The sequence below is a fragment of the Amia ocellicauda genome, chromosome 4, assembly GCF_036373705.1.
Source record: "Amia ocellicauda isolate fAmiCal2 chromosome 4, fAmiCal2.hap1, whole genome shotgun sequence".
NCBI lineage: Eukaryota > Metazoa > Chordata > Actinopteri > Amiiformes > Amiidae > Amia > Amia ocellicauda.
Window position 1 is genome coordinate 5,419,800 of NC_089853.1, and position 15,063 is coordinate 5,434,862.

Genomic DNA, 15,063 nt, shown 5'->3' on the forward strand with positions numbered 1-15,063 from the left:
TTCTTGGCACACTTTAGGCCCCTTAGTGCCAATTGGGCATCGTTTAAATGCCACGGCCTACCTGAGCATTGTTTCTGACCATGTCCATCCCTTTATGACCACCATGTACCCATCCTCTGATGGCTACTTCCAGCAGGATAATGCACCATGTCACAAAGGTCGAATCATTTCAAATTGGTTTCTTGAACATGACAATGAGTTCACTGTACTAAACTGGCCCCCACAGTCACCAGATCTCAACCCAATAGAGCATTTTTGGGATGTGGTGGAACGGGAGCTTCGTGCCCTGGATGTGCATCCCACAAATCTCCATCAACTGCAAGATGCTATCCTATCAATATGGTATGGTAGCACCTTGTTGAATCAATGCCACGTAGAATTAAGGCAGTTCTGAAGGCGAAACGGGGTCAAACACAATATTAGTATGGTGTTCCTAATAATCCTTTAGGTGAGTGTACATGACAGCAGAACTGTACACAAGAATGAAATGAAAGCAATGCAATAGTATGATTATATATATATATATATATATATTTAGCAGTGATAGGGGCTCTTACTCAGCTAAAAATTACAGTCACAGACTTGTTAAATTTAGAAAGCCTCATTGCAAGAGAAATGGACAAGATTATCATCTCAAAGCCACAAAGAACACAAGTTAAATAATGATTACCAGTGAAGCCGGCTGTAGTTAGTTATTAGTGTTGACAACATCTCGATGAGCACAACAGCAGGTCTCCTGCACCGTCACTTACTCGATGGCAGTGTTGGTGAGAAACGCAGATTTATGAGGTTTGGCAAGGAAAAATCATTATTGAGTCCCATGTGCTCCAACCTTGAGCCCCACTTTGTATTGAAATGATGCAGGAAACTTGTCCTTCTTTCTCCCACCAGCAGACTTAATGGTACAATTGCAGCTCAACCATCCAAGCTTGAACCAAACTGTGTGTGTGTGTGTGTGTGTGTGTGTGTGTGTGTGTGTGTGTGTGTGTGCAGGGGCAGATTTCTGGGCGAGTCTTTTTCCAGTGGGGACCCTACCTGGGCTGTAGTTAACCCCTGGGACCACAACAATGTTTGTGTGCGGTATGGGAAGGGAATTGGGGTCGTAGTTTGTTACTTTATTGTAAACTGTACTGAAGTCAATATAAGCTAAAGAACATGTAGGAACAGGGGAACTACAGGGGGGAAATGGGGTCTTATCTATAGGTTGTATGCACAGCCACAAGTGCTACATTTCTGAGAAGCAGGAAGTCAAAACAGACAAAGGATATAAGATGAAAACCCACACAGCATTTCATGTAATGTCCTGTTTATTCAGATAACCTCCTTCGTGCCACACAGGCTTCCAGTCAGTGCATGATGTCAAATGCAGAACAAGCGTAACTTCACTTTAAAAAACTAAAAACAAATGTGTTATTGTTTGATATAAGGCTTAAGAGATCACATGGCATTGCTGGTGACACATACTTCTCGATTTAATACCTTTGAAACAGGGCTGATAAACACACACTACTCTTCTACAGGATGAAAGAAAAGAAAGAGACAGTCAACTTTTAAAATATTTATTTTGTTCAAGCATACAGTAACAAAACCAGCTCATACAACAAACATTAATTAAATATATCTTTTACACCTCACACCAGTTCGTCTATAATTTTGGTCACTATTTATAAGTACAAAAAGTTAAATCTTTCTAATTACAGAAACTGTATATTGCACAGTAAAGTCCACACATTCTCCTTAAATGTTTGATAAATATATTACTAACCCTGAATTGCACAGCAACTCAAAACTAACCACAGAAAATATACACAACCAATGTTAGGACTACAGCTCCCCAAACGTAAGACACGAGGCAGTAAGTAAACATTATAGTCCGTCTGCGTTTGTGGTACTAAAAACTACGCCTGTTATGTTCTCATGCAACAGAATTTTAACTCATTTCCTCCAGTAGAAAACAAAACAAAACATAAAGAGTTTTCATAAACAGAAATTTAAATTCTGAAATCCACTTATTTATTTATTTCTGGACACAAATATCTTGAAACAGAAGGGATATGAGTCTTTCAGTGAAGTGGACGGTGACTGATGTATATGGTATTCAAACATGAATGGCTCCACTGGACCTTAAATGCTTTAATAAAGGTGCCCAGATAAATAATTCTTATTCCATTGGCATGTTAACCTGATTTGGTCGATAGCCATTATACTCACATTAAGAATCCCTCGTGGTGAAAAGCCACATATGGAAATGCTATTACTTGAGATAGCTTTATCATCCATTGCTTTCAACACATGCTTTCAATCAGTCTTGTTTTGCTATGAGAAAAGCACCCAGTTCTCAAAATGTCCTCATCAATGGACATGATACAGTATTTCTTTGTCTTTATACCTGATGGCAACACGCTAAACATGGGACAAACATGAGAGCAAATGAGTGACAGAAGGTTGTGTTTCTCTCATGTTTGAAGGAAAGAAACACAACAGAAAATGTCTCTTCACTGATCTGAGTTTTATATCTAGAATAAAAAGTGGATCTGTTAGTTCACTGATTCACAGACGTGGACTTTACGGTTTGCTTGGGTTATTGGAAACACTGGTTCAAAGTCTGTGATGGTTCATTTCTCTCTCTTACTGGTATTGTAGTGAAACTTGGAAACCTCTCTGACTCCTGCTCTCCCTGAAACCAACAACTCAATTGACATTCTGATACTGAGAATGATGATCTCTCAAATATATGTGTCTCCTGATTTACAATTGATCCCAAACTACAAGCTCCTCTATAAAATCCTCACATTCCTCTTTGCCTTTCCACGTTTTAATTTGCCTTCACAAGGATGTTCACAAAAGCTCTATGACTAAATACAATTTTCTCCCTCAAAGATTCAAAACAGCAAACAAACACATGAAGGATGGATTAAGCTGCGTTAGGATATTCACATCAATTCATGCTTTCATAGCCTTTAAGGGATGGAGTGATTTTAAAAAAATATATATATTTGAAGAAAAGGCTCTGTAGATTAATTTATTAGTGTAGAATTAGACAAATAAATTTACAGCGAAATAGCTTTTATCAGATGGGAAAATACTTCTTTACCAATTAGGTGTGACAAGTCTTTCAAGTGGCTGCTTTTTAATAATAAATTATTTATTTCTTAGCAGACGCCCTTATCCAGTGCGACTAGATTATATAATAGATTATATTTGGATATTTGGAGGACTAAACCAGAACCGTAATGACTAGCTGAAGGTGTTAAATATTTTTTTTCACTCCACAAGAACTTCAGATCTTAGATGACTCTCTGTGACTATAAGTGTACTAAACTATATGTAATTGGGCCGCTTTACACAGTTTCCAATAAGCCCAACATTACTTGCAGATAAATAACCTCTGAAAGTATAGCCTTGCATCCTGCAGATCGGATCTGGTGTCGATTAACCAAGTGAACTAAAGCAAACAGTGGCCTACAGGGCAGATACAGTATTTACAACTCGGGTTTATCTCAATGGGAATGACAGTGGATCATTCCCACCTGTTCCACATGTCCTAACACAATCATCTCTCCCAAACATCCCAGAATCAACTGGCAAACCAGAGCACGGACAGCTGGTTTACTGAATCGCTGTTACCTGAATCTGACGCAAACCTGCAAACTGGGTCGCACAGAGACCCGCTCTCAGCACGGCACAGAAATGTGGGTTCTGTGACCAGCTGAGGCAAGAGCTGCGATACATTCGGCCACATCCGAAAGCAAGAGGCGGATTAAGCCCATGAACCAGGACAGTGGATAGTGATACAGAGTGTGATTATCCATACTGTGTTCTGTGTGCGGCAGCAATCAGGAACCGTGGGATAGAGGTCAAAGAAAAGGGAGGAGGAACAGAGAAGATGCACACGATTCAAATGATGATGTGTTTGAGGACTACATGTCAGTTGCCAATGGTCCAATGGCCTCCATGGTGTCCAACACACACATTATTGCTGAAATGCTGACCGTGTGGGAATACACTGCCTGGATGAAAACGTTATGATCTGAACTGAGCTTTATTTTATTATTATTATTATTATTATTATTAATAATAATACAGATGCATCACTGGGGTTTGGTTTTGGTCTTTTCAAGGTCTTCCCAAAGGAAGTCTAGCTTTACACTCTGATGGCAAATGGCAAATTACAATCCTGACCCTGAAACACACTTGCATTTTCTGCAAAAACTTTAGAGGCTGAATTGTCAAAGGTTCCAGAGCTGTTATACTTTCAGATAACAATAGTATTGTTTTATTTGGACATTTCAATCGAGTACTTCATTTAATATTTAGTGTGCTGCAAAAATGTATCAATAGATCCAAACTAGGAAAAAAAAAAAAGTGTTTCTACGTGCATCTAAATCCCCACGGGATAATTTCTGTGAGGAACACAAACTCAGAGCTCGATGACTGCGGCTCGTGAAGAAGTCGCCTCCGTCTCCATCTACCTGGAGCACGTGTTGACTTTCCTGTCAGGGGGTTCAATCAGACAGAAACAGAACCCAACCGGACAGAAAGCTGCAGTAGGGAAAGGTATTGCAGTACAGCTATTTCGACCGTAGTCCTTTCCCATAACGTCAATGATTAGAAGCGCACAATGTGAAATTAACTGTTTCAAGCAAACTGAAGACTAAATACAGGTGGAGGAAACCCTGGGAGGAATTCTGCCGGGTGTTTGTGATGAATAACAAGAAGTCCAAACCAAACTGTCCATCCAAACTGTCAAGGGAACATCGAAAAATACTGACAGGCTGTAAATTAAAATATATATAGATAGAAATGTACATCTATCTATCTATCTATCTAATATATATATATATATATATGATATTTATAAATATATATATATATGTAAATGTATGTATATATATATATATATATATATATATATATATATATATATATATATATATATTAATTCCAAGGATTTTAAATAGCTGTTTAACAGTATAATGGCGCTGTCAAATTTATGGCTTTGACCAAACCTTTTGCAAGGAAGAGGTTACAAAAGTTCAGCGGAGACCACATGCATACCTACAAAAAGTGTAAGAACCGCACACCGTGAGAAACAGTAAAGAGTAAAAAAGTTACAGTAGGTAAAGCTATTAGTTTCATTACAAACGTATTCATATTCAGTCAGTATATCTAGTATAAACATCAGACACTCACTGCAGTTCCGAGATAGAAACTGTACATCGATATTTAACTACAGCAGGTTGTGGCCTGATCGTATTTTACACAGTCTCAGAGTACACCAGGGTGTTATATATATATAAGAGGGCTGTCTGAGACGGAAGGAGAAGAGCTGATGAGTGGATCTCATGAGAAAGGCAAGAAACTGAATAACTATAAAGCACACACACACACACATATATATATATATATATATATATATATATATATATATATGTATTCATACACATATTATACAATAAAATAAATAAGAAATGAAATTCACTTAACTATCAAATCATTTACAAAAACAAAAGATGGCATCACTCGAGACATTTCACTGGCTGAAAGAAATGACCATTTTGTATTCAGAAGGGAAAAAACCATCTCAAAAAAACAAACAAAAAAACATTCGCGGTGAGATGCCAACTTTATTAGGTCCGCAGTCAATTACCGGCTCAATTACCAGCACGACAATTATATATTTATATTCCTTTGTGTTTCTGTAATTGCTTGGGAATATGGGTTAACGATGCTGTAATTGACCACGGCCCCGCTAAACGAATCCTGCCTCGCAGTCTGAACACTGCAGACTTATTACACACTGCACAAAAACCCAGGAGTACACACACCTCAGATGTACTTAAAGGTCATGTTCACAGTCGAATCGCTCAAAGTGAAACACATTTGGAGAAACAAATATGTATATAAACATTTCATTTAAATAAGTATATTAATAAGAATAATTCAAACTTTAAATATACAGTAGGTTTCCCAAACATCACGCTCAGAATGCAAGCAACGGACGGGATACAAACGGCCTTGTATCCAGCAAACACACAAGAATTCAGCGGACAAGTTTAGGTGCATAAAATAAATGATTTACTCTAGGAGAGGGGGAAAAGAAAGAGAATAAAAACATTCGCCAATGAAACATGAACTTCATTCCAACAAGGTCTTTTTATAAATTAAAAATGTTTAATTAAATAGTTGTTTTTAATGCCAATCTAATGTCATACACAGCATGTATTTTGAGAAATAAATAGGCTTTTATGGTCTTTTCAAAATTGCAGTACAATGGAGAAAGGGAATAAAGATATTGGAAGATAAAATCCTGGCTTTGAAACATGGAAGTCTAATATAAACGGGCAGGAATCGCGTGAAACTGCGAAAACAAGACCCTTGCCTTTCTGAGCAATGCGTCCGAAGTGTATGTCTTACTAGTATGAAGAAAAGGAGAAGCAGTAAACAAGAAAGTACATCTTAAAGCTATTTGGATAATATGTAACAGTAATTTAGAAAAGAAAACCGCTACTTACGTCTGAAAAAAATATAAAATTTACATTTTTTATGTTACAAAGTCTCAACATCACAAAACAAATTCACAAAAATGTCAAATATATTTTACAGCTATGCATTATATAAATATCTATGTACTCCATTGTGTAATAAGAAGTATGCCAAGACTAAAGTACACCATTTTGAAATCCAAACAATTAGCAAAAAACACAGTTTCAAGGCATTCAGAGCAGCAAAGTTTTTTTTTTCTCCCCCCCGTTTTCGTTGGATTTTCTTTTTGTTTTTTTTATTTAGTTTTAAAAACCCTGCTTGGACACAAAGCTACTAATATAAGTTTACAGTACCAGACATGTATCGGAAGCCAAAAGTCTGATGGGGGGCGGGGGGGTGGGACCAAAATAAAAAAGACAAAATGGCATTGAATAATACGCCTCACATTGCTCTCTAAACAGCGTCTGTCCTTAAAAGTTAAAATTGTACAATGATAGAAAAAAAACTGTAAACTGTCCCTTCTAAACTTAGAACAAAGCCAACAGACTTGAGTTTGAGTCAGCGAGAAGTCAGCCAATCACTACAACGTTACTTTAAAACCATTTGCAGCATTCGTTTGAACATAAGCCACCACGGACGCTCTCCTCTCTTAAAGATAAAGCAAAATATGCGTCTTCCGATAAGGAGGTTGACATTTAAAAGACTTTTAACTTAATTCCCTGCATTACAATAACCATTACAGTTCTTCATTTTTGAGAATGAAGAAAAGATTGCATTATTATTATTATTAATATTACTATTATTCATATATTTACAGGTTACATTTTGTAGCTGAGCCTACAAAACCGTAATAAAACATGAAATAAAAACGTTTTTCTTAGAAATTTTGACCATCGCCTCGCCTGCGCTGAACGCTTCTGTACAATCTTCCCTGATCTGCAAACCTTCGCCATGGCTCCGACCGCGGTGCCGACCCCCCAGCCCTAAAGAAGACCGCCAGGGATCTCCTCCTTCATCATACAGAAAGCACAGTAACGTCCCCGCCATGCTTTCCACACAAATGGTTGTATTTTCCGCGGCGTCTGCTCCTCTCCTGAAGAACATGCCGCCTGCCTGGCAAAGCCGTTGCTCGACCCCTTCTGTGCCCATGTCTGAATCTGCTATCTAACTACGTGTATGTTCTTTTGGTGCAGGATCGTTTTGGCACTTCGTGGTGGGTCACACGGCCGTCTCCTGGTCCTCTCTCTGGATCATCTGATAGTGCTGTCGGTTCTCCAGGTACGCGGCCAGCTCTTGGTCCTGGGCTTTTTCGGCGCGGTGTTTCGGTGTGTCACCCTGAGATAATACAAAATAAATAAAGAGAGAATGGGGGGGGGACAAAATTTAATTACATTAAAAACTAAATAAATAAGTAAAGTCACCATTCTTGACTTACCAACAATGTTAAAAACACTCGGTTTGTCACTATTCTTGTTATTAGAATGTTTTTTCTTTCAGAGAAGGAAAATACAACTGATAACTGAACTAATCAAGAGGAGCTGCTAAGAGGAGTCGCTTCTAACTGGAGTGAGGCTGTTAGTGGAGTTCTACTAGGTACTAGTAGTACTAGGGCCTGTGCTTTTTCTAATCTATATTAATGATCTGGACTCTGGGATAGTTAGCAAACTTGTCAAATTTGCAGATGATACTAAAATAGGTGACTCAGCAGATACAGTCTCGGCAGCACAGGCTATTCAAAGGGACTCAGATAATATTCAGTTGTGGGCCAACACCTGGCAGATGAAATTCAATGTGGACAAGTGCAAGGTATTACATGCAGGTAACAAAAATGTCCACTATAATGACACTATGGGAGGAACAGAACTAGATGAAGTAACGCATGAGAAAGACCTAGGAGTCTATGTGGACTCCTCACTTTCTCCATCCAAACAATGTGGGGAAGCAATAAAAAAGGCAAACAGTATGTCAGGGTATATTGTCAAAAGTGTAGAATTGAGCACAAGGGCAGTGATGTTCAGACTGTACAATGCACTAGTTAGAGCTCATCTGGATACTGTGGACAGTTCTGGGCTCCACACTTCAAGAAAGATATCGCTGCTCTAGAGGCAGTTCAGAGGAGAGCAACCAGACTTATTCCAGGTCTGAAGGGAAAGTCCTACTGAGAGACTGAGGACCTGAACCTTTTCGCCCTGGAACAGAGGAGACTACGTGGGGACTTGATCCAAGTCTTCAAAATCATGAAAGACATGGACCACATCAAACCAGAGGAGCTTTTCCAGATCAGCAGGGACACACGCACCCGGGGACACAAATGGAAATTGGGCTTCAAGGCATTCAAGACAGAAAACAGGAGACACTTCTTCACACAGAGAGGCGTCACAATCTGAACAAACTCCCCAGCGATGTGGCTGAAGAGACAATTTGGGAACATTCAAAATCAGACTGGATAGGATCCTTGATCACTCAGTTATTAATGGACACCAAACGAGCACAATGGGGAGAATGGCCTCCTATCGATTGTACATTTTCTTATGTTGTTCTTATGTCTTATGTACACTTTATGTTCTTATGTCACGGACAGATGGATGCGCCGTGAGAACTGTGTGGGGCTGCAGACTGGGATGATTAATTTCAAACAACCACTTGTGTCCAAAATAAACAGGACACATTAAGACAGCACAAGATAACATGTGACCAGTGAAATCATGTGGGTGGAAAACCTAAAAATTGAAACTGGTGCTTGGTAGACACTGCTAGGCAGCAAGAAGTCTATTTGCAGTCAACAGCTTTATAACAGTCACTTCCACACCCAACCTGTTGATCCCTTCTGCCGACCCAGGCTAATTTCTGAACCCCGGTGACTGATTGATCGGCAGGGAGATGTCACTGGGAATCAGTCCTGACGGAAAAACTACTCAACCTGAGATTTCATCAACAGGTTCAGCGCATAGAGGCTAATATATTCAACTCTCGAACACCTTTTCTTTTAAGAACCAGCAGCAGCCCCCTTCATATATATTATTTCCTGTTTCCTACGGTTTGTGATACCGTCACTGTAGCTAAAACAAAGCGCTGGCATTTCTCTCCTTTAAATATAAACTCTGTGTAGGTGTCACGTTTTGTTGTTCTTTCTCTTTTTCTGTGGCAGGTGGGTTTTGGTGTGAAAATGCGTTGTATTTGCATTCTCCACAGAACGATAATGTAAATGTGTAACAAGACAGTGGACTATCAGATGCACCCCCCACACAGATCGATTGTGAGGATGGTTGTCTTCATCTGGATATATTCCACTCGGCAGAGTTTGAGTTTGCTTATCCTTGACGGAGAATGATGAATAGGCTTCAATGATAAAAACCTACAATAATTACTACATTAATTGTGCGATTCAATATTCGATTAATTTCTTTATTTACTGATTGTGGTTGTCTTTCCTTTTCAAGGGCATTTAAAACCATCACTGTCACCCAATCAGCACAGGACACAGTATGGGCATCTTCTGTGTCTCAAAATCACAATTCCTAGTAAAAAAAACGTGAGCGTTTATGATTCATTAAGAGTTACAATCAAGTTAGAAATGTTTTGAGGTTGTGTAAGATCAAACTTAAGACTTTCAACAACAGAATCTGAATGCTACCCTCACTTTTTAAACTTGTTGAAGGAAGGCATCAGACACTGCCCAATTCTCCACTACAACCCTCGGCTCTCGAGAGTCTAAAGAGTTAACAATCGTGTCGGTCGGTACCAGCTGACTCCCGTTCCATCCATCTTCCTTTCTCTCACCAGTTTCTCAGGTTTTAATTGGGTCTCGTTGCCAGCTGGACAGTGTCCACTAATGAGCTCTGTCACTTCATAAAAACAAAATCTGTTAGCAGCACTCAATTACGGCGCTCGCGCTGCCAGCGAGGCTTAGCCTATTCTTAGGAGCAGCACTGAAGTTATGCGCGTCTCCCCTTTAAAAAGTTCACAACCGAGGGAGAAGATAAAACACACACACTCACAGGGGGAAGGGAGACTTTGAAGGTTATACAGAGTTATGCCTGTAGCCCCTCCAGGCACGAACACTCAAGACATGACAAATTTCCGCCTTGCTCCTGGATTCTACCTCGGGAGCACTAATGGACTGAGTACTAATGATCGGCAGACAGTTTTAAGCAGATCCAAATGGCACTATAACAAGACACCCCCCCACTATATTAACAGTTCTGGAAACTGCACTGAGAAACTATTATTAAAGAAGTAAAATACTGTACGTACGGGACGAGATCCCCTTTGCACCCACAGCTCAGCAGGGGGAATGATGCAACACCGTGTGACTCCTCAAAGATGCCAGACAGATGACACCATGTTTAAGTGCTTCAAAGATTAATTAGGACATCTAGATTATAATCAAGAAAACGAGAGCCAAAACTGCATTGTAGTCCAGTTATATTCTACACCAGCAGGGATTTTCATTCTGTCAACAAATAAGCTTTCATAAGACTATCTGTCCAGTCAGGCTTTCACCGAAATGAATAACACAGCCCTGGGTCTGTTGTTAAAGACAGCACTAATGGTCACAGGCAGGTAAATGAAAGGCAAACTAGATTGTATTGATAAAACGGACCAAGAATTAAAAAGAAAACTGGAAGGAACAGCTCTGTCTTCTACACAAGTTATTTAGAGGACACGATGCAAATTTGTCTTTATCAGCGTTAAAGCTCGACAACCAATGCAGCAAGTCGGGAGAGATGACACAGGCCTGCAGACTTTATCAGGGGACAATCTGCACAACGTCTGGAAACTGTGACTGCACCGAGGCAGTTTTCTCCACTTAAGCAGAGCCCGTCGAGAAAGAGTCCCTTTTCCAGATGTTTTTTGTTCAAGAACTCTACCTCATTCATTCCTACACTCTTGTGAAACCGTAGACAAAGAAATAAACCACAATTAAACTCTAATTAGTCGATGGAGAGAGGGCAGGTCTTTAAAACGTTGCTTTTATAAACGTCATTCCTGTCTGGCTCTCTCAGTCTCTGCTGCATGGATACACAGTTCTGGGAAACTGCCTACTCAGCAAGTTGACTCCATTAATAATCAGCCAGTCATTTCTCTTCCCCTCCTAGTTAGAGAGAGAGAGAGAGAGAGAGAGAGAGAGAGAGAGACACACACACACACACACACACACAACATTCCCATTCACAACTGGATTAAAAACTGCTGCAGCCATGAGCAGAACTCGGGCTTGTTTGAGCCAATCCTACCGGGGTTAGACTTTGGGTCAGGCTAGGGTCAGGGTTAGCTTTTTAGAATAAACACAGATATACAATAAAGTACGAGAGAGCTGAGGTAGAAAGTTAAAAGGACTCAAATCCGAAGCCCACTGCCAGCTGCGTTTCCCCCTCTCCTCTCTCCTTCCTAGTAATTACGTTTTCCATCTCTTAATAGCGAGGAAGCTGTCTCTCCTGGCACTCAGTCTGACTCTAGCTGTCGAACAGATTCCTCCGAGCCCTGCACCACACTGCCTATTCACCCTGCTTCTTCCTTTCAGGTCTCCTGTTGTGATCTGTCTCGTTTCTGACTTACTGAGGCAAACCTGGGGAACTGCAACCAGGTGGGTTTTCACAAGAGCTCTTCACTGAACCGTCTTTGTTCTGAGCACTGGAGACGTGTCACATTATTAAACACGTGTTATATCATCTCCGTATTATACACTAGTATTGTATTATTATACCCTCGCAATGTATTGTACACACAAACACACACAACCACAAAACCAGTGTTTCTCAAAACTACTGTGTTATGTTCCCTGCCTTGTGATTGGCTGGTTGGTCTCTCTTGTCATCATATCAATCAATGGCAGCAGTGTCAACAATTTCACAATAAGTAAATACTACATACTAGGATGTTGATGTATATATTGTTTCATCATATATGTATATACACAGATACTGACCAGGAAGTAAAAAAAGCTAATGTGGTATTATTGCTGGCTACCTGGAAATCAATTTAGACAGCATACAACTAACGGACATGGAAAATAATCCTAAACAAAAAGTCCCACTTCATTACTGGATAACCGAGGTCTGTTAAGCTCAATTCGCAGCTACTGGCAAATATTTTGGGTGTAAAAACTGTGTCTCAGCCCATTCAGAAACCCTGTCTCAGGGGGAAATGGACACTGTCTTGACTCAATGGCTTTCTTTCCTGAAGAAGACAACTTCTCCTCTCCGAGCACATTTTCCTCCCCCCCCGCACCTCTTTGGCCACTTAGGGAGGCAGGTTCTACACTATCCAGACCCGGCAAGCGAATAAATCAGCCTGTCTCGGCTACCGCAGGATTACATTTTTCACTGATGGCTAACATTCATCATCTGGGCCGTTCCTGTAGGACACGGAGGAGCGAAAGCAGCGGCGCAGAGGCTGGGGAGCGCAACAGCGATGGGGCTTATTCTGCTGAAGAGAAAATGAAGGGAAGTGCCGAGCGCACGCTTTTTAACCAGCGTAGACAGCAGGCCTGATTACTGGAGGAGGGAGAGAGACTCGAGTCTTTGCGATCACTTAATACATACATAACCAGACGTCTATGGTCATCAGAGAGCGTGTTAGTACAGCTGGCACGGGCTCGAGGGACGTCCAGTCCTGCGCTGGGCCGAGGACTGAGAATGGGGAACTGGGAATTACGTTTTTATTCTTTTTTTAACATGAAGATGACCTGAAATGCCCACAAACCAAACTAGTGCTACACAAGAGAGAACAACAGTGGCAGTGTGTTCAAGCGAGACAGCTGTTCCCATCAGACTGAGGTCGCTCTGTTCAGTGGGGGATTCACAGAAATCCCCTGACTGTATTAAATCCACAGTAAGGAGCGATACTTAAACACCCCCACTCTGAAAACAGAAAGGACTATATACATTTTTTGGGGGAATCTCCGATGGTTCACCAAACCCCTCCGGCAGACTGAAAGATATAAAAGACCAGGCCCCCCTGTCCAGATCACGCACGTTTATCATACTAGCTCAAATTATATAATTAGCCTGGTTTTGCAGTATTTTAAGTTCAAGCTCTAGCTTTTAAAAAGAAAGGAAAGAAAAAGAAGCAAGACCTTATGGTTCCACTTGTTTTAATCATGACTAATGTGATAATTATTCTGAATGTTTTATTTCCGCAGGAATGCTGAGCTCATGGAAATGTTGGAGGCGTCTCTCTGGGCAGCTTTACTGCGCAGCGGCTGCAGTGTCACTGCTTCTATTTTATTCCCAGTCTGATTCTCAGATGCTGAATCACTAATCACAGAGTGGGGAGCTTGTTTCCAGATGTTCACTGGAGGGGACCTGAGAAACATGTGAGCTTTCAGGTCAGCTTGATGCAGTGAATTCCCCTGCATTTATGGCCATCCCTGCTATTCCTGTGCCCTCTAATTACCTAATAACCTGCTCATCTGATTGCCTGCAGGGGGGACATTACCTCTGCATCATCATGTATGTTCATGCTGTGGTGCATTTTATTTTTTATTTAGACCTATCCGACATAGACCTCTCCGAGATGCATGTCACTCTCACTCCCCTACTGTAGATTCACAAGGTCACATTTAGTCTGATATAGAAGACATTTCCCTTTTTCTTCTCTTATTACAAGGTAAACGTTTGTGTTTTTCTTTCTCTGCTCAGTTAGTTATCTTTCAAGTCAGAAGCACTGCCCAAAGGGGGAGGGGTTTCTGCGCACTTCCGTAGGAACCCGATTGAAACGTCACTCTATCAAAGCTGCCATTGGCCCCTGCGCTCGTCACTCAGAACAGGTCCCTTCCACTTCCTGTTCTATAAAACATGTCGCCTGTGCAGATTCTTCTTTTGCCATTTCGCTGGACCCGAGAACATGAGCTCTCTGTGTCTGTGTGTTGCATTAGACCTTAAAAACTGTGTATTTCGTCTGGCTGGCTTCACTAATAGTGTCGTTCACCACCGTTTCGCTACATGTCTGTCTCTATTGTGTGTCTTATCAGTTATATTTATTGCTAATCTCGATCCTGTCCGTCTGTGCACCAGAGCTCTGGCTGCGCTTTCGGTTTCAGTTTCCGGCAATTGCCCCCGCCCAGGCTCGGGCGCCAATGTGATGTTTCACGGGGCAAGGGCAACCGGATGCTCCTTGCCAGCTATTGTGGCGGTGCACCGGTACCTGAATACCTGGTGGCCCACTTGACTCGAGGCGTTGCCACATCATGGGCCCTTTTTAAGGCACCCTCAATGGCAGACATCTGTGCGGGTGCAGCTTGGGCCTCGCCGCTTACATTTGCCTGGTTCTACAGGTTGGATGTGATGGGACCGGTCCCTTCCATTGGGAACCCGGTGTTGGCTGCAGTCGAGCACCAGTAGCCCACAGGCTCTGGCTCCTGATTTCCTCTCCCAGTCTGCCCCTGTTAAGCACATTCTGATGGAGCTATTGAACCGTGTCTTCCCTTCCACCAGACTATGCCTTTTACTCGAGCACCCACGCGAGCTGCTCCTGCACTTGCTGACAGCCTGTCGATGTGTCGCAGGGTCTGCCATGCAGCCTCCAGGTACATTGCCTTACAAAGCCGCCCTGTATAAAGTTCATTATGCATTG

At 41.3% G+C, this 15,063-nt stretch overlaps 1 protein-coding gene across 5 annotated transcripts in view; it reads right to left on the reverse strand.

Annotated features, from left to right (window-relative positions):
- Positions 1–6,061: 6,061 nt before the first annotated feature.
- dgkza (diacylglycerol kinase, zeta a) overlaps positions 6,062–15,063 on the reverse strand; it is a 147,402-nt gene continuing 138,400 nt past the window's right edge. For all 5 annotated transcript variants that reach the window (XM_066700619.1, XM_066700620.1, XM_066700615.1 and 2 more), the window contains one exon: positions 6,062–7,821. In XM_066700619.1, the coding sequence (XP_066556716.1) occupies positions 7,705–7,821 (117 nt within the window). In that variant the 3' untranslated portion in view covers positions 6,062–7,704. The remainder of the gene's footprint in view (positions 7,822–15,063) is intronic.